Source organism: Athene cunicularia (assembly GCF_003259725.1).
Source record: "Athene cunicularia isolate RWA chromosome 7 unlocalized genomic scaffold, athCun1 chr7_part1, whole genome shotgun sequence".
Taxonomy (NCBI): domain Eukaryota; kingdom Metazoa; phylum Chordata; class Aves; order Strigiformes; family Strigidae; genus Athene; species Athene cunicularia.
The window spans coordinates 7,977,497-8,000,828 of record NW_020799107.1 but is presented as its reverse complement, the minus strand read 5'-3'; the positions used below and the strand labels follow the sequence as shown (position 1 = coordinate 8,000,828).

The following is a 23,332-nucleotide window of genomic DNA, read 5'->3' as shown; positions in this document are numbered from 1 at the left end:
GTTTGTTGCAAAGGTGTGATTTTGATAGCAAAAGTGGGTTACAGTGGATTTGACCCGATGCTCTTGTTCTTTCCGCAGTGGGGAAGCCTCACAAGTGCAACTACTGCGGCCGGAGCTACAAGCAGCGCAGTTCGCTGGAGGAGCACAAGGAACGCTGCCACAACTATCTGCAGAATGTCAGTATGGAGGCTGCCGGGCAGGTCATGAGTCACCATGGTGGGTGGAAACTGCCTCTTGAGGTCTCTTGGATTTGCAGCATCTCTTGCGGGGTTTTTTTTCATCTGTTTCTCTTCCTTCCTTTCAGCTTTGCATCACTTCCGTCTTATAGATTGCTTATACTCAGATAGGCAGGAGGAGAAAAGATGGGTAAAATTTTCACTCTGTCCAATTTAACAGCAATGGTTTTGCTGGCCTTTTTTTTTTAAAAAAAGTCAGTATTTCACTTTTTAGTATGTATAAATATGCAGTCATGAAAATAAAGCAAAGTCATCTTTGTGAAGCTACCCTAAAAATTAACTAAGCCATGTATGAAATGTTTGATGCCCCTCCCCTTCCTTTCTGATAATGACTGGTAATTATAAGAGATAAGGATGGTGGAGGTATTCAGAAGTCATTATTTCTACTCCCTGTAATATTTCTTTTATCCAAAAAAAGGGAGGGATAGATATAAAAATCTCCAGAGCAGAATGGAATTCAACAGTGTTGATGAAAGTAATTATAATAAAAAATGTTTATATGCATTTACACGTGTTAGTATTAATATGTTAACTAACACTGCATGTGTTAATATACATAAAGACTGAAGATTGCCAAAAAGATTGTTGAAAGCAAGAAACGTCAAACTCCATGAATTTGTTTTCAAAAATTTCTGTAGCTATTAGTATGGATAGTGAGCATAATGTCTAAGACTGCAGAGCTGTAAGATTATCTGTAGCACTAAATACTAAATAGTAGCTGTCCAAAAATTGTTACAATTTTATTCAAAACTAGTGTTTCGGAAACTCTTCTAAAACTGAGTATCTCTTAACTTTCAAAAGTTGTCTTTAGATGTTTGGTACTTGACTTAAAATTTCTTACTAATCAGAAAATATAAGAATTAAATGTCTTCCATTTTGATTAAAAATTACTATATATCTAAGAATACCAGAAAGTTAGATTGTAGGTAAATGAAAAGGTGAAAGAACATTTCCTCTTTTTCTTCCATTTTGTTTTTCATTATTGAGTGGAGTCATATGGCTTCATTAGAAATTAATTACATAAAAGTTCTGAAAGGTCATTTCTAAAAACCTAAAAATACAAGCTGAAATAAAATCTATTTGGTGTTTCTAATATGGGCTATTTTTTTGTGAAAGAAATGACAAAAAAATTTTAAAGAGTACTTTTCCCTGAACAATTTAATCCTATGAAGGCATTTAAATATATTTAATATGTATTGCCAAAATGTTCATACAGCTCTATTAAGTAATTACTATCTTTGTAGACACCCTGGAGACTAAAATCAACATTTTAAATGTAATGGATGACTTCAGTGTCTTTAAAGTTGGTGATTATGAGCTTTAGACCTGACTTTACTCTTGTAAAAGTCAGTGGAAAGACTGATCTCAGGGCTTTGCTATTTGCAGGTTACCTGTTGTGTGCTTCTCTGCTAGATGGAGCACATAGTTGATAGTAGGATTTTAACCACTGACTCCATTCCCAACAAAATACACGCTCTTCACTCTATGAGGGTGTGCCTGTCTTATTAACCAGCTGGATGATGATTTCAGTCAGCCTTTCCCTAGAGAAGTAACAGCAGGCTGATATAGTTATGACAGACAGGATGTTTCAGAGGTCATGTTGTGGAGGATATACCCAAATTCTACTCAACTTCTGGGTTTATTATTCAGTTATTTATTAAAATTAGATTTACTCTTGTTGGTAGTGTACTTCTATGGAAATCTAAAGCTTTTTCTAAGCTGCTTAGTGCTATGACAGGAAGAGTAAGTCCTTAACCTTATCTACCCAAAGAGGCTGGAATGGTTGACCTTGCGTTGATTTTTCTAGCAACTGAAGTTAAACCAGTGCAAACCCCATGTGGACAGTTCTTTTATTTACAGCCTGACTGACTTTGCTTGGGCTTAAAATAGAAATGTTCACACAACCACTTCACTTTTCTCAACAAAATTAGCTTAAAACAGCACTTTGAATTCAACTAGTGCCTCTTTCTCCTCTGGGCAAATATGTCTAAATCTCCCCTGGTGAATGTTTAAGGGGATGTTTGATCCACTGTCTTTGTTTAGCTGTTTCTGTCTTCGTTTAGCTGGTTACCGAGGGCATAGCAAGGACAGGCAGCAACAGGGAGCTCCAAATTCAGCTGGGATCAGTAATAAATCTCACCTTGCATCCCAGCGTCACTCCCACCTGTGAAGTTCAGCATGGGAGTGTGAGAGTCATGAGCACCAACCTATAGAGGTGTGCAGCAAAGTCCTTTCTCCTGGGACTATAAAGACGCCAGGGAAGAGTATACAAACGAATACTCAGCTTAAAGTTAGGTGTTAGTCTAACCCTGAAAAATGTATTTGTTCCCTTCTCTCCCATGTCACCATGGAAAAGATATTCCTGAGGATGAGTGAGTGTATGCTTTGGAGATTTTGATCATTCTTTTATTTTGCATCACACTGAGGTTAAGTTTTTCTAACTCTCTTTCCAAATACTTGCTGAGTGTTTTGAAGCCTCTGAATGAATTTTGGTGTGACTCCTGATCACAACTTCACTAGTATGCACAGAATAGGTAGAGGTGGGGATTTTCTTATCCCTACCAGCATCCTGCTTTAAGGATGCAGGCAGCTGTGCTGGGTCTCCACCAATATGGCCAATACTTAATATCAGTCTGAATTATTTCTGCAGGCATGAATTGTTCTGGAAAACTGGAGGCAGCCCCTAGAGAGTTTGGAATTTTTTCAAGCATTGTGCTCAAGTTCATCAGTTTTTATAGGCATGCTACAGACATCTACTTGGATGCTTACGCAGTGACCTGATGAGGCCGTTAATTTCAATTATCTTTGTCTTGCAAATGGCTAGATCACCTGACTAGGGGTGATCGCAAGGGGAAGCGAGAGGAGGGGAAGAAGGGCTAGTTTCGGTGTGTAGGTAAGAATGTTCAAGTCTCTGGGTCCCTCTGCATCATCTTGCAGGGTGCCGGTTGCTTGCTGAGCTGCCCCTCCTTGTGGCTAGCTCCTGTTCCCGGCTCAGCACGACAGCTGCTGCAAGACAGCTCCCGTGACTTTGTTGTTGGCAATTTTTGGCTAAGCAGTGCTGGCCCTGGAGGTAGAAATTAGTCTGCCGTCTCCTAGTTAGCAGTGTGTTGGGGGTGGCAAAAGTGGCAGTCTCCAAATGCCAAGAACGTGACCTTGATGGGAAGAAACAGGGAGAAATGTTGAAGGCTAGCTATGGTTTACACCCAGTTATATGTTCTTCTCCATCTCCACAAAGCAAAAACATTAGGGACGTTCCTAAATTGGGGTGCAGAAGGATACTCTTTTTAGAAGAAGAAAGAAGCCTAGCCCTAGGCTGTGCAAGGTTCAAAGGCCAGCTCCACATAAAACACACAATGGACTTGTGTCCTTCCCTCTCACATAGTTGCTCAAAACATCATTAAAATGCTGGTCCCACAGGAGACTTCACACCAGGGTACATGGGAATATTTCCTGTCATTTTTCTGCGCACACACACTTTTTTAAAATAGCAATATTGTGATCTTAAGAAAGGAAATTGAGGTTGATGGAGTAATACTAATTTATACCAGCTGAGACTTAGCCCAGTGTCTGTCGTCTGCACACAAAAGTATTTATCAGCAAAATGCACACTGGGTGATTTTTTTTAGTTCTTTTTTTCCCTATTCTTTCCTCACTGAAACGGCATAAACTTTTCTAATAGTATGTGTAGTTTCTTACAAATTAAGAAGCAGAAAGGAAAAGATAGCCAGTTTGAGCACTGTGATTGAAAGACCAGTGTCTTCAGGAAAATAAAGGCTTTGTTCTGAAGATCATCTGTGTTTGTGTATTGAGAGTGTGGGCTTAGAAACAACATTTGGTGTTAACTGCAATTGAGGACATTAACAGTGTCAGAAGTGGTGAATGTTTGCATGGGCAGTCCAGGAGCACACCCTGATAGCTGGTTAAGAATATCCCTGAACAGAAGCGTACTAAAATGTGAGCTTATAGAAGTAAAAAGCCTCTCTGAGCTGAGGCCATAGGTTCAGAGCCTAAAATGAGTTGCTGTATCAAAGCTGGTTATAACATGTCAGCTGTTCTTTGGTAGCTCCCACTACCAAGGGAATGAAGTACAATGAAATATAACAAAAAAAAAGAATTGCATTTACCGCAGAGTAAATGTGTACACGTGAACTTCTACCACAGAGCAGCTGATTTGTGATAACTGTTTGTTGTGTGTGATCTGTTTGCTTTTCCTCCTTTTAATTTTGTTTTTCCTCAAAAAGAAATTATGCAGGTTGGACTAATTACCCTTTATTTGGGTATTTTTAAATTGAAATGAAAATTAGTGTATCTAGAATTGATAATGTGATCTTTAGCATAACTCCTTGGGTTTCTAAGATGTGACATCTCACCTGTTTGGTCTGGTTTTGCGTGAAATTTAAATGGTTTCAGAAACAAGACTACTTCTCTCTCTTTCCTTTCTCCCAGGAAATCTGCATAACAAAACACATTCTGGTAACTTATTCCCATCGCAACACAAATATTGGCATGATTCAGTGATTCTGTTCCAGAAGAGCCATGCTCTGGATTATAGAGTTGAGTACTGAGGTGGGAAAAAGAGCTTGCAGCAGGAAAGATAGAAAAGAAAATGCTTTTATTGGGGATGATTTTACTTCTTTTAAAAGGAGTCCAAGCAGAATTTTTGCCTGACTTAGAGAAGAGCAGATGTCTTTTTTAGCACTATTCATTTTTCATGGAAGAAAGGTTTCAAATTCCGTCTAGGAAATTTTACACACATATGCCCAACAGTAGAATTATTTAATTATTACTTAATAGTTATAAGACATACAAATGTCACTGCATTTGGGGCTTATTCAGATGGCTATTAAAGTAATCAGGAGGTTTTCAACTGATTTTGTGGGTAAGTACATTCCTAGAAAGCCAGCATGCCTTTAGGAAGTCTTCCTAGGAGGGATATAGAGCCCTCTGCACCTCCCTAGGTCCCCACCATCAGCCTCGTGTGTTCTGTACACTAACAGCTGGAAATTCTTGAGTGCACTTGTGTGCAAACCAGGCCCGTCGCAGTGAGGATGGCTGTCGCCTCTGAGCAGGGATCCAGGGTTTCACAGAGCGTCCGTGTATACACTCATTTTTGGTAAACCAAAAGGATAGTCAGATGTCAGTTCCCAGTGAAAATCAACAGACATAATCTTTGCTCTCTCCCAAAAATCTCCTCAGTAAATACTTGAGTAGAACTAGTAAAGATAGCTCCTGACCAACCACGGTATTTAAATAACCATAAAAATTTAGCCTTAGTTATTAAAGTATTCCAGACCTCTCAGTCTGCACTGGGCATTAATTAGGTCACTTGAACACTGCATCCCATTTTGTTGCAACATTAGATTCATTTCATATTTATGCTTTTTCTTCCTCTCTTTCACTGATGCCAGCAGGACTGCCTTGTAAATGAGAAACCATTGTGTTTCTCAGGGGGAGCATCCTGTACAAATAAAAAAGCAGCAGAGTAAATCATTTTATAGCATATGGTAGGTTCTAAGCCTCAAAGTACTCAGCTTTCCATAGCAGCAGAGGCAGAAATGGAATCAAATGAATAAATTGCCATGTTTTCTTATTATGAATGTCTGAATTTAGAAGTTCACCTGAGCAGATACTCTTTTTTGTAATTGCCTGGTATTTGCTCTTCTTAACTAGAAAGATGGCAAAGACAAGGCTTTTATCACTCCATTTTTCATATATTATGTGCTAGCAAACAGCTGCATGTTTAAGAACAGGGGAGTGTTTACTCCATATTAGGATCCTAAAGGTAGTAAAGTTACCTGGGAGGAAAGTAGGCTGGTGGTGTTCATTTATGGCACATAATGGGAGAAGGTGTCTGTGACATGGAAGGCTGCTATAGTGAGAGACCAGAGGAGGACTAGCAGAAGATAAGGGTTTCAGTCCTTCTATGCTACCTCTGCAATACCACCTGTACTTCACTGGAAGATTTATCTAATTCAGAGTATACAAAGGGTTGCTCACTTTACACATTGTAGGAATTCTGTGCAAGATCATCCTAGTTTCTATTTCTCTGCCATCCATTCTCAAAAAATCTTTTACACTTTATCATCCCATTAGCACATGAACTAGTGGCTGATCTTTCTCAAGTCTCTCTTGCTACTGTCTGAAGATGATTGCAGGACAATTAAGCCATGTATTAAATTCATGGGAGCAGAGCTACATGTGGAGTTACACTTAACATATATTGCAGATGACCTCAGACTCTCTGGACCTGATCTGTGGCACTATACCACTGACTCTACTTGGTGTTTATCAGAGGGTGCTAGACAAAAACAGGGTGCTCTGTAGGCATTTAGTGAATCACTATGTCAGCAAGTGACATAAAACCCTATGCAAGTCATAAAACCCTGTGCAAATCTGTCACTATCCTGGTCAGAAGCCTGTGCAATTCCTATACTTCTTTCGCTCTAGTGCCTTAGTCCTTAACCCAACAAGCAATGAAGAGTGAAATGAGTAAAGACAGAAGGGGTCACTGATTTCTTTTTATTGTCTCAGAGACAGTGTACGAGCATTCCCCTAACATATTTAGCGCAGGAATGCTTCCTGCTGATCCCAGAAAGTGGGAGGATAGACACAGAAGACTTCCATTCACAGGTTGTTAGGTCTGTGTTTGAAGGAATAAAATATTAATCAAAAAATATATAGTTTCTGCGACTGATTCTGAAGGGAATTTCCATGCAGTGTTAATCCTGTAATTCCAGTACAGTGTTTGTTGATTTTACAATCTTGTGTATAGAGAGGAAACATGCTTTAACAAACAGATCCTTCATTCAGGAAGCCTTTGTCTTGGGGAACACACAGCCAGGCCCAGGAAACACAGGTCATCAATGCCTTCTATGTTTTTTAGTCACTGAGATTAGCATGAAAAGAAAACAACATGCTGTATGATAAGCATGAAGTTAAGGGAGTACAAAAAGAATGCTAACTAAAAAGTTACATTGACATCAGGTGAGAAGGGAGAATAACAGAAAGTGTCATCTACAGATTGAGTTTTCAGAAGTATCCCCTTCTCACTGGGGATCTTGAGTATTCAGAACAAAACAAGTCCTTTAATACATGCTTAAAATTGGACTTCTGCTAAATAAGAGGCTCCTAAAGAGAGGCGTTTTACTTGTAAACGTGGCTCTGCTTAAAGGTGATTGCTGTCTTGATGCCCAATGTGTTTTTGCACCTTGCTTTATTTTGTGTTGCACTTGTTGCGCAATCAGCAGGGCTCAAATGATTTGTGTTGTCTGTGAAGTGTAGACCAGACTTGTCTGATACGATTTTTTGGTTTTATGTAGTACCTCCTATGGAAGATTGTAAGGAACAAGAGCCTGTGATGGACAACAATATTTCTCTGGTGCCTTTTGAGAGACCTGCTGTTATAGAGAAGCTGACAAGCAACATGGGAAAGCGTAAAAGCTCCACCCCACAGAAGTTTGTGGGTAAGCTTGAAATACGCCTTTTATTATTTTTAGTGCGTAGGTAGGTTACTTGTCATTTGTAATAGCCAAAAGAAAAAGGGAAAAGTAGCGCACTCAGAACTTGGCTTTGATGGGGAGGGACAACAATGGAAATGGTTAAATCAAAGCTAGAAATCATGAAAAATATTTAATTAATTTTACCAACCCAGAGAATTCAAAAGTGAGATCCCCAGGATCATGAAAATGACTTAGAAAATCTTGAGCTTTTTACTGTGCCTTAAGGCTGGTTTTGTTTTTGTTTTTGTTTTTTTACTTTTCTCTGGCCTTTTTGAGATTTAGACTTGTCATCTTCCCTCTCCTTGCCCCAGCAAATAAAAACTAAGACTCATATAATTATCTGGCTCCATATGTGTGTGTGTTAAAAAAAATAAACACAAGTATCTCAAGACTTGTAACTTGCATTAAATTCTTGAGAGCTGGCAACAACTGGTCTGATAATACCAGCATGAGGAGGTAAAATCACATCACTTCTGTTGGAAGAAGTGCTTGCTTCAAGTGCAGCGTTCTGCACACAATGAACTTATTAACATATGAATATAAAACAGAACTTGATTACTTTTGGTTACCAAACTTAGAATCCTGGGCCCAGAATTTATATTTTGCTTTGTGTCTTGACATCTTAAAATTGTTCAGCTTCTAACGGGAGACAGTATGGATTTGAGCTGTGGCTTAAATCTTCTTTTTACTGCTACTGAGGCAATGCTGAACTTAAGAGTGGAGTTGGGACAGAGAATTACTTGGGGTAAGTGTATGCTGCCCGACTCCGAAGTCATGTAATACATGTTTTCCACACAGTCCCTGGACGGACAGTCGTACAGAATTTAAGGATGTCACATACTCATTCTGCCTACACAGAGGACAATTAGGAGAGAGGATCAGAAGACTGTAAGCAATTAACACAGCCATTTAGGAAAGTCATTGCCCCTCAGCTAAATGCAGATTCAGATGGATATGTTAAATCACCACTGAAGGGGTTTTTAAGCTAACCCACGTGGTTTTGAATAGTAGGGAGCTAGCAGCATGCAGCAGCTCACCTGGAGGGCACTGACACACTGACCTGGCTGATCTCAGTCATCTGACCATTCCCAGATATCAGTGCTAAACTGTGGTTAGGTCAGGAACAATCCAGCCCACAGGATGAACACCGGGAGGCATCAGTATTTCCAACCTCGTTGTTATTAGTCCTTCTGAGACAAAAGCTTAGTTCTTAAATTGTCTTTAAGAGTGGTCTGAAATGAGTTGCTGTATAGCTGATAAGAACTTGGAGGATTTATACTCTGATTTAATTTACTGCTGTGACAACAGCTGGGGTTGAAGAGGGTGGATATGGGAGCACTGACAAGCCAAATAGAGCTTTATGAGATTGTAAACGTGACCCCATCATAGCAGGTTTCCCTAGTGTCAGAAATATTACAGCCTCAGAAGAAAGAAGGGCAATTCAAACCTCTAGCTCTTTTTCCCCCCCAGGTTGTCCACTGACTTGAACAGAATTCTGTTTGCAATACCTCTCAGAGGTATTATCTGCACAGGGGCTAGAGAGTTTATCTGAGCGGGCTTGGAGACCTTGCTCCCTTCCCTTAAAATCTGCTGTACCCATGCCTGCTCTCAAAGCAGTATAGTTTACTGATCATAAGTGTACCTCGTATCTGAGGCAACCCACTTTTTGGATGGTATAAATTGAATCAATTTTTGGAATCCATAGATTATGGGTTTTTTTTAGACGAGGAAGGCTATTTTACTTGTCCACTCAAGTGGAATTGACCATATGTTGTTACTGTCTTCAAAAGCAAATTTACTGATTGGAAATCCTTGCCTGAGATACGCTGTAGCAGATTATTATTCTCTTCAGTGGGGCATGCTACTTTGTTGTTAGAGAAACTCCAGCTGTTGTTTCTTCTATAGGTGTAACAGATCATTTTGGTATTCCATTTTCCTGGGGCTAGGAATTCAGGGTTTCATGTGACGTGCAGCTTTTTATCCAGATCCATCTGCAGGGAAAAAGCATCCTCTTTCATATTTACTGTATCTTTTATTTCTGCCTTTTCTGATCTTTCATGGCATCACAGTGTTTGAATTGAAAAACAGCAGTCTCCGCTTTGCCACTTTTCATTTTTCACCATGATGTTACTTTTCTTCCCATTTTCTCCCCAATGAAATATTGTTCAACTCTATCAGGAAAAACTTGTAATGGTTCTCTTGCTTGCAGGAAATTTTCCTGTGCATACTGCAAGCGTGGCACCTGTCCAAAACAACTTAATGGTGTTTATGAGAAGGTCATGTAAGCATAAGCTAAAATCTTTGCATGCTATATCTATCAATGCTTTACTGCTCTTCTGATCAGCAATCTCCAAGGGACCTTGGTTATGGACCACAGTCTCTACTCTGGCTGAAAGTTCATGAGGAAAAGAAGCAGCATACAGCAAATAGAGTTAATTTCTGAGTGAGAGACTTGGTTATATATCTGCTATCTGTACTAGCCTTACCAAACCTGTTGAAACAGTGGAGGCAGAAAGTGTAATTTCTGATGCGCAGGAATCCGAGTAGTTCTTTTTGCCTCTCCTTCAATGAAGGGAGAAGCAGACAGTAGTGAAATTGAAAGCAACCATCTTCAAGCTGATCACGTGAAGCGGATTCATGTATTTTTCAGTTTGAATGTGGTGCTTACTCTCACAGAGTGTCACTGGCGTTAAGAACAGACAGGATACAAAAGAAGACTTTTGTGTGGCTTACGATAAGACCACGGTTGTTACAGTAAGAATTAAAAATACACAGGCATCTCAGAATAGGTAAAGATCAACTGGCTTCAGAATTAGTCAACTTGTAGTTAATGGGGTTAAGGAAGAAATTTACCCGGTGGTAGATTCTGCTTTCTTCAAGATTCCTTGCAGCTTTCTCCTAAGTGTCTGGCATTGCAGTTACTTTAGATACTTGGTAAGATGAACTACAGGCATCACAGGACAACTGTGTCTGTGTGCTTTGATCTAGCTTCAAATACCTGTTTTGAGGGTGGTTTTGAATGTCATTCGATAAGATGACCACAGTGAAGAATGTTTCTTCTTCTACTTCACTAATGTATGGCAAGAATAAGTAGAATTTGAGCATTATTTTGCACGAAAATTCAAAATTATGAATCTGATTAGTTTTAAGTACAGATTTGGCTAAAGAGGAATTAAAATTGAGAACCACGTCAGACTGGTTTGTTAAATGTTTCTTCTGAGTTCTGTGGTTTATGCCCTCCTCCCCATGTTATCATTTATTTTACTTTTTTATGTCATGCTTCATTTCTAAGGCTCTGACATCTTTGGAACCGGTTCATAATTAAAAGAATGAATAATTCAGGTTACTGGCAATTTACAGTTTTCTCTACTCTGCTGTCTGTGGTGGAGTAACTAAATGTGGAAGATAAAAGGAATCAAACTAAAGTTTGCATCGTTCATTCAAGTAGTCCGTAAAGGATAGGTATTATTTCTTGATCTATATAGCCTACAGTGGACTGACAGCGTGTTTGATGGCTGGATCAGACTCTTACTAGATCCAGTTCTTTATTCAAACACAGGAACAATACGGGCCAGAGCAGGTGACAGAGACCAATGGCCTTTTCCATTTTCATTTCTTTCTTTCCACCGTGTCAAAGACATCATGTGTCTTTTGGAGCTGTCCTTCAGTCCCACTTTAGCCCCACCTGGGAAGGAGCTGCTCAATTTCAAGTGAGGCAGGAGTCACCTCCCATTAAAGAGTTGTCCATCCTATCAGCAGCAGGACAGCCATCACAGACAGCGGGACTGCCAGCCCTTGGCAGAAACACTGAAAAGAGGATATTTTATGGCAAGAATCATATTTAGGTCACCTTAGATTACAGAGGCCATTGCTGTAGCACCATTTACTACTTCCTTCCCTATTTTTCTCCAGATGTCTAATGTGTAACAAAGGAACAGTTTTTTACATTATGCTCCTTTTGGTAAGCTGTAACACAGCCAGCTGTAGGGAAAGGTAGTGAGGTACATGAACGTGGTGTCTAATCAGAAGCATGTGAGCAGTACTGCTGAAGAGAGTAGGAATATTCACATGATTTGCTTTAGACTTGCATTTAATTACCTTGCTAATCAGGGCTAAGTTCCCAACCAAGAGTGATGCATCATCTCCAAGGATAACCTGATTGTTCCGTGGGTAATGTAAAATCATTTCTCTTTATGCATCACTTTAAGATAAGCCACACTAAGTGGAATGAATTGTTACAGTCAAAAATAAAATGCTGAGTGATAGCTATGTTGAAATGTACTAATGCTATTTGGAAGAGATTTGGGATTACAGTTCTGTTTCTTTCTTATGGTGGTTTATACACATTTTGTTCCAAGCAGTTTTGGCAAAAGGTGATAGAAGATTCTTGAGTTCTTTAATTCTTGGATAGCCAAACCAGTTGTATGTAGTGACTCCTTGAATTTATTAGCTTACACTACTGAAGAAAAGTCTGGTTTTATGTACCCAGAGAGTAAAAAGTAACAAAGACACTGAAAACCAACCAAAATTATTTATCAAGACTTTCTAAAATCAGCTTTAAAATTATCTGTCAACAACTACCTAATACTTGTGTGTGAGCATGTATGTCTTGTATCTTATACATAGTTACACATACAACCCCTTCTATTTAAAAAGAGTTGTTATAGGAACTTCCCTTGTACTGATACTGTAAAGCCATCACTGGAAAAGCAGTGTTGCTGAGCTGAGCCCTGATGTAAGTAGTGGTAAATTTGTTAACTTCAAAGGAGAGCTGCGATACGTAACATAACCTGTGACTAGCATAATCTACCAGCATGTGGTTCTGATTTTGCATATTTGTAGTGCCATTGATTTAAAAAGGTTACAAGGATGTGTAATTGGATTCACATATTGATGAATCAGCCAGCTTCTACCCATCTCAGGACAGAAACTTTATAGGTCAGTAAACAAGTAGAAGGAAGCTAACTTTGGACTCTGGAATGAATTTCATCCCAGGTCAGGCATTTTCTGTCCCTCCCTACCCCTTTTACAGTGAAACCTTGGAGTGATTACATTAATTTTTCTCACTGATTTGCTCTTGTCCCTTAGGTGAAAAGCTCATGAGATTTGGCTATCCAGATATTCCCTTTGATATGAACCTAACCTATGAGAAGGAGGCCGAGCTGATGCAGTCTCACATGATGGACCAAGCCATCAACAATGCAATCACCTACCTTGGAGCTGAGGCGCTTCACCCCCTGATGCAGCACACACCAAGCACAATTGCAGAGGTGTCCCCGGTCATCAGCTCAGCTTACGCTCAGGTCTATCATCCTAACAGGATAGAAAGGCCCATTAGCAGGGAAACAGCTGACGGTCACGAGAACAACATGGATGGCCCGATCTCCCTCATCAGACCAAAGAGTCGAACCCAGGATAGAGAGGGCTCCCCCAGCAATAGCTGCCTGGATTCTACTGACTCAGAGAGCAGCCACGAAGACCGCCAGTCCTACCAAGGAAACTCTGCCTTAAATCCCAAGAGAAAGCCAAGCCCGGCTTACATGAAGGAGGACGCCAAGGCTTTGGATGCCACAAAAGCTTCTAAGGGCTCTTTAAAGGATATCTACAAGGTCATCAACGGAGAAGGAGAGCAGATTAGGGCTTTCAAGTGCGAGCACTGTCGCGTCCTTTTCCTGGACCATGTCATGTACACCATCCACATGGGCTGCCACGGCTACCGGGACCCGCTAGAGTGCAACATCTGTGGCTACCGAAGCCAGGACCGCTATGAGTTCTCATCGCACATAGTCCGAGGGGAGCACACATTCCACTAGGCCTTCTCATCCAAAGGGGACTCGTATGAAGTAGAAGAACTGCACATGAAGAAATACTGCACTTACAATCCCACTTTTCCTCAGACATTGAGACGCCTATTTTGTTGTTGTTGCTGTTGTTGTTGTTGCTGTTGTTTAATTATTATTAACCTTATTTTTTGTGGACCCAACCTCATTTGCTCTGCCCAGCTTAAGAATGGAAAGAAGGAAGGGAAGGGATAAAAGAGGGGATTGTTGTTGCTGTCACTTTTTGGTGAGTGACCCGCCTCGCTTCCTGTGGGAATTGAAAGGCAGTCTGTTTCTGTCTCGATCAGCTGTACATCATGTCCTATTTTGGGATATTGCTCAACCCTGCTAGGTGCTTTAATGTCCCAACAAGATGCCACTCGTACAATTTCAGATGAATAGGGAGAAACATTTTGGAGGAGAGCCTTTGTCAAACGTGTAGATACGGTGTGGGGTTTCAGTGGCGGGGGCGGGGGGCAGGATGACTTTATTCTGCAGAATGAACAATTATTTTTAAAGCAAAACTGTTAGGGATTTAGGAGCACGAATCAAAGTCGATATTACTTTTTAGGGTGAGCTGTTTTTCTGGGTTCAGTGTGTATTGCCCCTCTAGAATGTTAAAAAAAACAAAACAAAACAAAAAAAAGAAATGTATATCTTAACACTGTACCACATTACAGCAGTTTAGTTTCATAAGTCTGAGGGCCTTCTGCGGTAAGTTTGAGGCTTTGTATTTTTATTTTCCTTAACTTATGAAGCACCTTTTTTAGAATTGTTGATTTGCTGTTACTCCATGCCTATGTGTTGACTCATTGGCTTCTTAGAGACCCTTGGGAGCCTTTCTTCTGTAGTTGCACCCTATGTTTTAAGAAACAGCATTTAGAAATAACATTTAAACTTGCTTCTGGGACGGTAAGTGGCCTAGGAGTGGGTGAGAGAGTCTGTAGTTTACTCAAGAGGTTCTGCTGCTCTTCTGAAATAATTTTGTTTTAAAATTATGGATTTTAAAATGACAAAAGTACTAGTAGCAAAGTGTTCTTTAAATATAGGTATATATAGATATATAATTATATAAATACTTTCTCCTTCTATTATCACAGTGTTAACCTCTTGGCAACAGCCTAAACTAAGACTTGCAGTTGGGAAAATGCTAGGAGCCAGATCCTTGGCCATCATTAATCCTCTTAGCTCCATTGAATTTAATGGAACTACTCCAACTACTTCAGCTACATCAGGATACGAGCCTTGACCTTTTTTTTTCCTGTTGACATCTTATTTGCTAATTTGCTGAACCAGTGATTTCCTTTTGGTTTTAAGTCATCAATTCTGCTTTAATTTAGAGGTGGAAGTGTTTGCAGGTTTTGCTGGATAGCCCTTGCTCTTAGAGAGCACAGAAGCCCTGCAAACAAACAGATCGCATATGACCTTCCTTCCTTCTCCAGAAAGTGATACAAGGAGGTGCAGGTGCTGTGCTTTGATTTGGATTTGCAGATTTCTTTTTTATTCCTGATTTATTAATTTCACTGTAGGGAAAACAAATGGAGAAACAAACTCCAGAGCAAGTCCTTGAACTCCAGAGTGGACAAGAAAAAAAAAAAAAAAAAAAAAAACAAAAAAAAAAACACCTCCAATCTGTTTTGTTTCCTTTCTTTCTCTCCCAATAAATAACAAAGCCAGCAACCACCCAGCAAGTTGCAGGTTGCATCAGTAAAAACTGGGCTTAAACCTACATGACAGATTGCCATTGAAACCCAACTGTTTGTACCAATCACAATTGAAATGTTGTTGTTTGGCAACAAGAGCGCAGCTTGAGAATGGAAAGATCTGCATGGGTTTAACCCCCTCCGTGCACACGGTCTCCATGCGCTTGGTGAGACCTTTTCCAAAGTATAAAGTTACTAAAGTATAAAAGAGAGAGAGCAAGATCAGGCCATAATGAATTCCCATCTGCTCACTTCAATCTGCGTACTTGATGCATATGCCAGTTTGCTGTTCGTTTTGAGGGTACTGGTTTTTTTCTTCTTCTCTTCCTAGACCTGGAGCATTTGAAAGTAAGGAGCTGAGTGGTATTGATTGAAATCTTTTTATGGTGACGTTCTTGGCAGCTAGAACCTGTGTTTAGAAAGGATACAGTAGATCATGGCCAGATTACCTGATGACTGCTTCCCAGCACTGAAATGCTATTAAGTAGGAGCTGGTAAAGTCTTGCAGTAGCCTATTAATTATAATACAATATGGAGAGAAATGTCATCTTGTGTAATGTGAGACCTATCAAGGCTGGGAATATGCAGGCTTTGGAGAGACAGATTTAAAGACCTATTCCCAACATTGTTCTTAATGTCATTGGGTTCCTCCCCCTCCTTCTTTCTTCATCCTAATGTAGAGGAAAATCAGGCAAATGAACTGCTGCCATCCTCCAGACCATTCTCATTTTCTCATGTTTGGAGCAGTCAAAGGACTCTGTACAGGAATAAAACAAGGAGATGCTGGAGGGCATCACTTTTAGTCCATATGGCTGATTCTCTGCAGCTATGAAGGTTGGCTTAGGAGGCGGCCAGCCATGTTCTGCATCAGGATGTGCTTGGAAATTCAGAAAAGGGGGGTTGCTTTTACAGCATGCCACCGAAAAAAAAAGTGGTTTTGATTTCTGCTGAGGCAGGAAAGGTCTTTCAAGAACAACCTGCAAAGGGAGAAGTGCTGGGCCCAAAGGTCAGTAGGCTGCATGGGCTTCCAGAGAGACACGTGCCTGAACCTGAGAAAAGGGTTGCTGGCAATCCCTTTTCAGTCTCTGGGGGACAACACTCCGTTCTCCCCTCTGTGGTCAGTGGAAAGAACATGGGCTGTAGTTTCTTGGAATACTTAGCACTAAAGAAAAAGTGTTAAAAAAATTCTGCCTGTGTTTGGGAAAGCACCATAATATGGGGAAGGCAGAGAATCTCTTGTGTATCCACAAGTGAGTTGGCTGCAATTATAACTGCAGTTCATTAGCGTGCACTTTCATTCGTTGGTGATTCGTTGATATCTCCTGTAGTGTATACTCTGTAGATGCTTGACAGATCAGATGAGGAGGCTCAGAGGTTTTATAGCTGGCTTCAGTTAAGCCCAACTTCTTGTTCCAGTGGTAGCATGCGAGATCTGAATGTGAGCGCTGCCGTGACCTGGTATCACAGGCACAGAAAACTGGGGAGACAGTGGTGAGACACCCTGGTTTAGTTTTCTTCCAAAACCTGCATTTTTTTGGAGAGCAAGAAGCTGAGGAGTTGCATTATTTTTTATTATCCATGTCCTTTTCTGAACATTCTCTGAAGTTTTCCATCCTAGAGCTAGGGAAAGATTAAATTCTTATTCAAATTTTGAACAAGTTTTGGACTAGCATTTATGTTACCATTCACTTTCTACTGAAAATTATTGGAGGGTTTTAGATAAAGCAATTTGCCCCTATACGGAAGTATGCGCAATATGGGGCCTCAGAAATTATTTTTTTTGCTTGCTTGTTCTCTGCAGACTTCTAAGAAAAGCTCTTGAGTTTTGTCAAGTTCATTAGTCATTCACAGTGTACTAGGAATTTCAGTAGATAATCCTTGGCCTGCAGATCCATTTGTTCTAAGTATTTAGTGTTGGAAATCAAACCTGGCTGATTTTTATTGGACTCTTGAAATTCTTGGAATCGGGTTTCCAGTTAAAAACATGCATTTGCAAATTTAGAATTGGCTTCCTGTGAGCATTCCCCATTTTCATGAAAAAAAAGCACCATTTCTGCACACATCCCTGCCAGTAAACCTTTTCACCTCTTTTTACATCAAAAATCACAAAAAATCTGACTCAATTTAGAGTATTACAAGCCTATTAATTGAAATAGAAGTGTGACTCCTTATTCTGCTCTTGGTATGATCCATATTCTTGGAGCAAAGGGCATTATCTTTATATCTGCTGTTATGGCCAATTAATTTTACAGCCACCTCTCTTTGCAATCAGTTAGGAGTGCACATCAAAATATATAGCATTTTTCAGTAAAGCCAGCTCTTTACTCAGTAACTTATAGGATTAAAACAATTTTATCCTCCTTAAAAAGTGCTTCCATCTATGATATGACGTGAAAGGTGTCTAGGCATTAATCTCTATTGGTCTGTATTACAGAGAAAGAATCTAAATTTGTTAGTTGGCCTGATTTCTTTAATGGTGGTGGTTTCTACCATGTAAGGACAGAGCTCACAAAGTAGCCATGTGGAACTAAAATATATTTAGTAAAAGGTGAAGAAATTCTCAATTTTAGGAGTTTCCAAATTTCTTTCTGTTTACAAGGGTATTCCTAAATTGTGGCTGTCAGGCAGAAGAGGAGGCCAGGAATTAAACCAGACGTTTCAAAACTGGCCTTTAATAGGACATTATTATTGTTGTCTAGGTCCAGAGCTAGCTTCTTCATATTTGAAAGAAGCCAGACAACAGACACTCCTTCTTCCAGAAAGAAACTTTGGTGATAATTTAGGGAAAGGTGCTTATTTCAGCCAAGGACAAGAGCCGCAGTAAGACAGTTCCTTTGCTACATAATACTCCTTTCCTTGACTCTTAGCTGTGCATTATTAATGTAATGAGGAGGGAGAAGGAAGGCTGCACTGATACCTGAGTCACCTAAACTCAGTGTGGGATTTTAGGAAAAGTGTGATGAAATTGGCTTTGACTTTAGAAATTTGCATCTTAGCTTTGCTTAGTATCATTTGAAAACAAAAATGGATGGTAGTAGTGGCCTGTGGTCTAGAGCAGCTGGAGATTTGAGAAAGTATATTTATATATATATGGTATCATATAATTAGATATATGCTTTATTGTATATGTGCCTTTTTCAAATGCATTTTGGAAGTTTGTGATGTCGTTCATGATATCCTAGCATACCCTTTCAGAATGCACAACAAAAACCAACCCAAAGTGAACATCTCTTTTCCTATGGTGTAGTGAGGCAGATCCCTCTCCCCTTCTGCACCCTCCTCAGCAGCTTGATGGGGAGAGAAGACCATCGTTGTCCTTTGCTTTGAGATTTCCTGGAGTCAGCTGGCTTTTAGGAGTGGGAAAGGCTGAAAATTACCCTAGCAAAGTGCATTCCAGCTGTCCAGCCAGAGCTGGTCTCAGAGCTGGTCCCAATGAACACAGCGTCCCCAGAGCGGCACCAAGACTCGCTGCAGAAGCCCCCAGCTGCACGGTGCTCTACGGCGTGCCAGGGCAGCCACCTCCTGTTTCTCCCTCTCCAGAGCTTTAAGTAAAGCATGCTTGACAGTGGACTTTGCTGTGCTTTTAAGTTCCCTCTTAGGAACGGGAGCAGACTTTAAAGTATCTGCCACTTGATTCAACCTGGAAAAAGAAATCCAGCAAGAACAAAAGTTCTTTGGAAATGGTTTGCAAGTTTGACCGTTGTGCTGCTGCCACCCTAATAATTAATGTAGAGATGAGAGAAGCCCATCTGTAGAAGAAGTTACGGGGATTTATTAGCGGGAACACTTTGGTGAAAAGCACAGCGTTTGTTTCGGTACTTTCCTGGCTGGTTAGTGACCTAGTTTCAGATCTAGTTATTTACCTTGCCCAGACGGGTGCAGCACCTAAGCATGCTGGCACAGACGTGGAGTGAAGCCTGTGGGCAGGGGGAGGTGACCACGCCAACATGCTTTTGTTCAGACTCTAAGCCCAGGGGCAGCCCGGTGCCAGCTCCTCAGCACCTCTCCGCTTGCATCTGGGCCCATGGCAGTCACAGAGAGTATGTGGGAGGAGGAATTAGGTAGAAAAGAGACAGAATTTGCTTCATAGTAAATATTTCCCTTTATTATCCCATTAAGAGTTGTCCTGAAGTGCGGGCCAAGGAGAACATCACTGGTTTCTAATTTAGCCTCCTATAGCCGCGCTTGGAAGCGCCTGATTTCTGTCCTCCTCTTCCACTGAGGCTCTGAAGTGAATAGAGGGCAGTCAGGAGGAGGTGGTGTGCTGACGTTTTGTCATGCTGCACGCTTAACAGGCCAAGATAACAATAAAACTTCTGTCTGTTTAAGTCACGTAGCTTTTCAGTTGATCATGCAAACAAGCATTCCTGTTCGCTTCCAGCCTTCAGAAAGGTGGTTATCAGTATGCTCGTATGGATCCTCATTTGGGAGGGTAACTGCCCATGCTCTCTGCTTCTATAAAAACTTTTCCTTCACTTAAAAATCATGGGACCTAATTAATCCATGGACAGAAATGACCATTTCAACAATGACATTGCTGTAGGAAAACCTAGTATTATTTAGAGTTGGAAAAAAATACTGCTACATGCTTGCTAGCAGTATGTGAAGTATTTTAATAGAATGAATGATGACGAAGTTAATCAGATCATGTCTTAAGAGAGACTCCTATGATGGGAGAAAGGTAGCAGCTTGACCCAAAGCTTGGGCTGATGCTTCCTTCCTGCAGCAGGTATTGATTTAGGTGACTGCACTGCAACCCAAAAAACATTTGAGCACATGATTAGCCTACTGCCATCCCTTCGATTAGATCTGGAAGTGCACAGGAGCTCTGCAGTTAACTGTGTGCTTAATAATTACCATTATTTGTGAGATCAGGGCCTTACTTGCTAATTGGTGCAGCGCAGCAGCTCTGGTTAGGTCTCAGTCATCAGCACTGAGTGGCAGGGCTCTGCGATGAAGACACATTCACTTACATTTGGGTAGTAGCCTTAATCCCTCGCACTTAGCGGTACGTGAATACCGGTAGCCTCTAGTCTGTATTATCAATCACGGATAAAATACAGACACCTCCCGCAAGGCATGGTGGAGAGCATGACTCCGTTATTGGCACAACGAGGCCAGTTTGCAGTAAATTGGGCCATTTAGTTTTACCTCAAGTGACATCGAATAAGAAAAGCTTCTTGAAGGGTAGAGGTCACTGAATCCCCTACTATGCACTTACTGGGATTTGACATTGCTTACTGGAAATGGATGTTCATTCCTGAACACACTGTAACAAGGGAAGGACTTTTTGGTTATTTTTGTAATCGTTCAGATTCTGAAACTGTGATCAATTATTTGACGAATTGTCAAGTGTCCTCAGAGCTTGAACATGTTCACTTCCTCTGCCATGTAGCAGTCTCCTCTGGCTTTCAGTGGTTTTCTCCTTCTCTCTCCCCCTTTTCCTTCTCTGAGCTTTAAGTCTGGGCCTGCTCTTATCTCCTGTAGCTTTGGGCTGTCTAGGGGTTCTGGGGTTTGTTTTTTGGGGTTTTTTGTTGGGTTTTTTTTGTTCATTGGCTGTACAGTCTGTTTACATATTTTTGTACTCAAGTGTAGTTTTATATTAAAAACAGGAAAAAGAAAAAAAGATAGTTGATTTGAGGAAAAAAAATAAGGTACGTACTCTTTGTAACACTTTAAAGATCTAGGGTACCTTTCAAGATGACTCCACAGTGATGTAATTATAATACTGTATATTTGCCTTCCTTTTTAGTTGGTTTTAATTTTTGGTTGTATTTTTTTTTCCTAAAATGTATATCTTTCTATGAGAAACTGGAAACTTTTAATGCAAATGTTTAGAAAGATTTAAAATTGTAAAGTAAAAAAGTCATATAATTTTTTTTCCTGTTGGAAGAAAATGCTTTAAAAAAAAGTTTTACTACTGTTGTATTCCAGGGTGGGGGTTACCAACCCCAAATTTGCTTCTTATGCTTCATTCTTGGATCCTGCTTTCTAAACGTGCTCATTGCAGAAACGGATTATTTGCTTATATCGGTTAAAAAAAAAAAATCATCAACAAAACCACCTTTTTTGGGTTATTTTTCTGTTCAAGTGCAATACTTCCCCTGACGTCTTATTAATGTACAGTGGTTTTTTCTTTCCTCAGTCCACGCAAATCAGTGAAACAAAATGCTCTGTCTTAAATACGTTCAAAGATAAGGTTCAACTAACTATGTGAATTGTGACTGACAAAAAGTGAGAAAGTATAAGTTAAGGCGAAAGCCGGTACCTTAACTCCTGCTTTTATTTGACATTGAAACACATCCAGTGTATGAATTAAGGACATACCTGTTCTTGCCTCTTCCTTCCTTTTCTTTTCTAATTGCAGCTTTCTTTTTAAGAAAAGCACTTAATATTGATGTTTATTAAAAATAACAAAAAAATATTATCTTTTGGTCTGATCCGAAACCCACTCAGTGGAGACTCTTGTTGACTTTGATGATGGATTTTGGATTAGGCCTAATCTCTTAGCTAGGGCAAAACTGCCATTTACTCTAATGGGAGAGATTTGCCTGCGTAAGAATTACAGGACTCATGTCCTTTATCTACCTGAGAGACCAGAAAAGCTTCTTTAGAGTTGTCCTTGTCTTATATAAGTTTAGATGGGACTTGTTTTACATATCATACATATTTATATATAGTGTATTTTTAATGCCTTTTTTTTTTCCCCCAGTAGACTGAAGCCGCTGTTCTGTAAATATGTATTTAGGTACGTAATAAAAAAAAAAATCCCGTTGAGATTTCTTTGAAAGGCAGTTACTGCGCATGCACAGTAGCCACTTTTGTCTTTTAAATTTGTATTTAAGATGTTTCTTTTTAATAATAACAAAGGTGAGGAGACTGTATCCTGTTCTGATTGATTGCCAAATTATTTCCCAGACTCTTGCATTTGCATTCAAGAAGAAAATTGCATTCGGTGGGTGACTGTCACGGTTGCCCATGGGTTCATGCTCCTTGGGCCAAATTCTGGTAACCTCATGTAGGTTGTTGAGGTCTTCACACAAATAGGGACCGCACTGAAGCAGTGGGATTATAGCAAAGCACGCACCATTTTGTGAGCGTAATTTTGGGCTATCAGGTCTGACCCATTTATCATGACATCTTCTCTGCCTCATGTGGAGTTGCCCTCTGCCCACTTCAGTGCTGTTTTCCTGAAACAAGCCAGGTGAGTAATCTGGCAAACGGCCACTTTTCTCCCAGGTTACATTTTTTTTTTAGTTTTGTGACAGATGTTCTGAGCTCAAATTGAGGCATCTTTTAAATATAAAAATTTTTTTAAAAAAAGAAAATAAAATCAGAGTTTATGTCAAAAGCCAGTGAAGACACTGGGAATTGTCCCATTGCTTTACGTGGTCATTGGAACATGCTCTTATAAAAGGAGTTCAGAAATTATCACTATGACAGTGGTGCATGTGAGCAACCCCTAATGTAAACCTGTATCCCCCTGCTAAAAAAGTTTTGCCGCTATAGACTGAACTATGGGACTTGTTATTATTATTTTCTTTCTTAGTATACATGCATACATATGGTTCCACATCTGTATGTGTGTACTCTGTACATGTGTGAGTGTTGTACAGCCATGTGAGAGTGTGAGTCTGTATGTGTGTATAAATAAAAGAAGCTGCAGAAACTTTGTAATACTTTGTGAAAAGGATTATATTATAAAGGTTTGTACTGTCTTGAGTGCACAGCTACTGGAATAAATGTAGGGAATCTCAGGAACAAGCATATAATTTGTCCAAGAATTATTTCTTCTCAGAAGTGTAAGTGCAGTTTTTAATTCTGTATATTATTTAATATTTTACCAATAAAAATAAACTTCTGACACAAAAGGGTTTTCCATTTAAGCTTTCTGGAAACATTGGTGTATGCATACACTTCTCTTTCTTGCAGCAGGAAACACAGTAGTTTGGCACCTCAAAGGAATTGCATTTCTACCTGATAACAAATCCTATTAATTAACTAGAGAGACTGAATGCATTGTGAGTTGGGGTTTTGAGTATGGGTTATGAGACTTGTGAGTTGGGCGCAGGTCC

General features: G+C 40.0%; 1 protein-coding gene across 6 annotated transcripts in view; it reads left to right on the top strand.

Annotated features, from left to right (window-relative positions):
- IKZF2 (IKAROS family zinc finger 2) overlaps positions 1-23,123 on the top strand; it is a 115,863-nt gene extending 92,740 nt beyond the window's left edge. For 4 of the 6 annotated variants that reach the window (XM_026852695.1, XM_026852693.1, XM_026852694.1 and 1 more), the window contains exons 5-7: positions 79-216; positions 7,556-7,699; positions 12,824-23,123. In XM_026852695.1, the coding sequence (XP_026708496.1) occupies positions 79-216; positions 7,556-7,699; positions 12,824-13,548 (1,007 nt within the window). In that variant the 3' untranslated portion in view covers positions 13,549-23,123. The remainder of the gene's footprint in view (positions 1-78; positions 217-7,555; positions 7,700-12,823) is intronic. The other 2 variants (XR_003398800.1, XM_026852696.1) reach the window with 2 other exon arrangements.
- Positions 23,124-23,332: the final 209 nt, after the last annotated feature.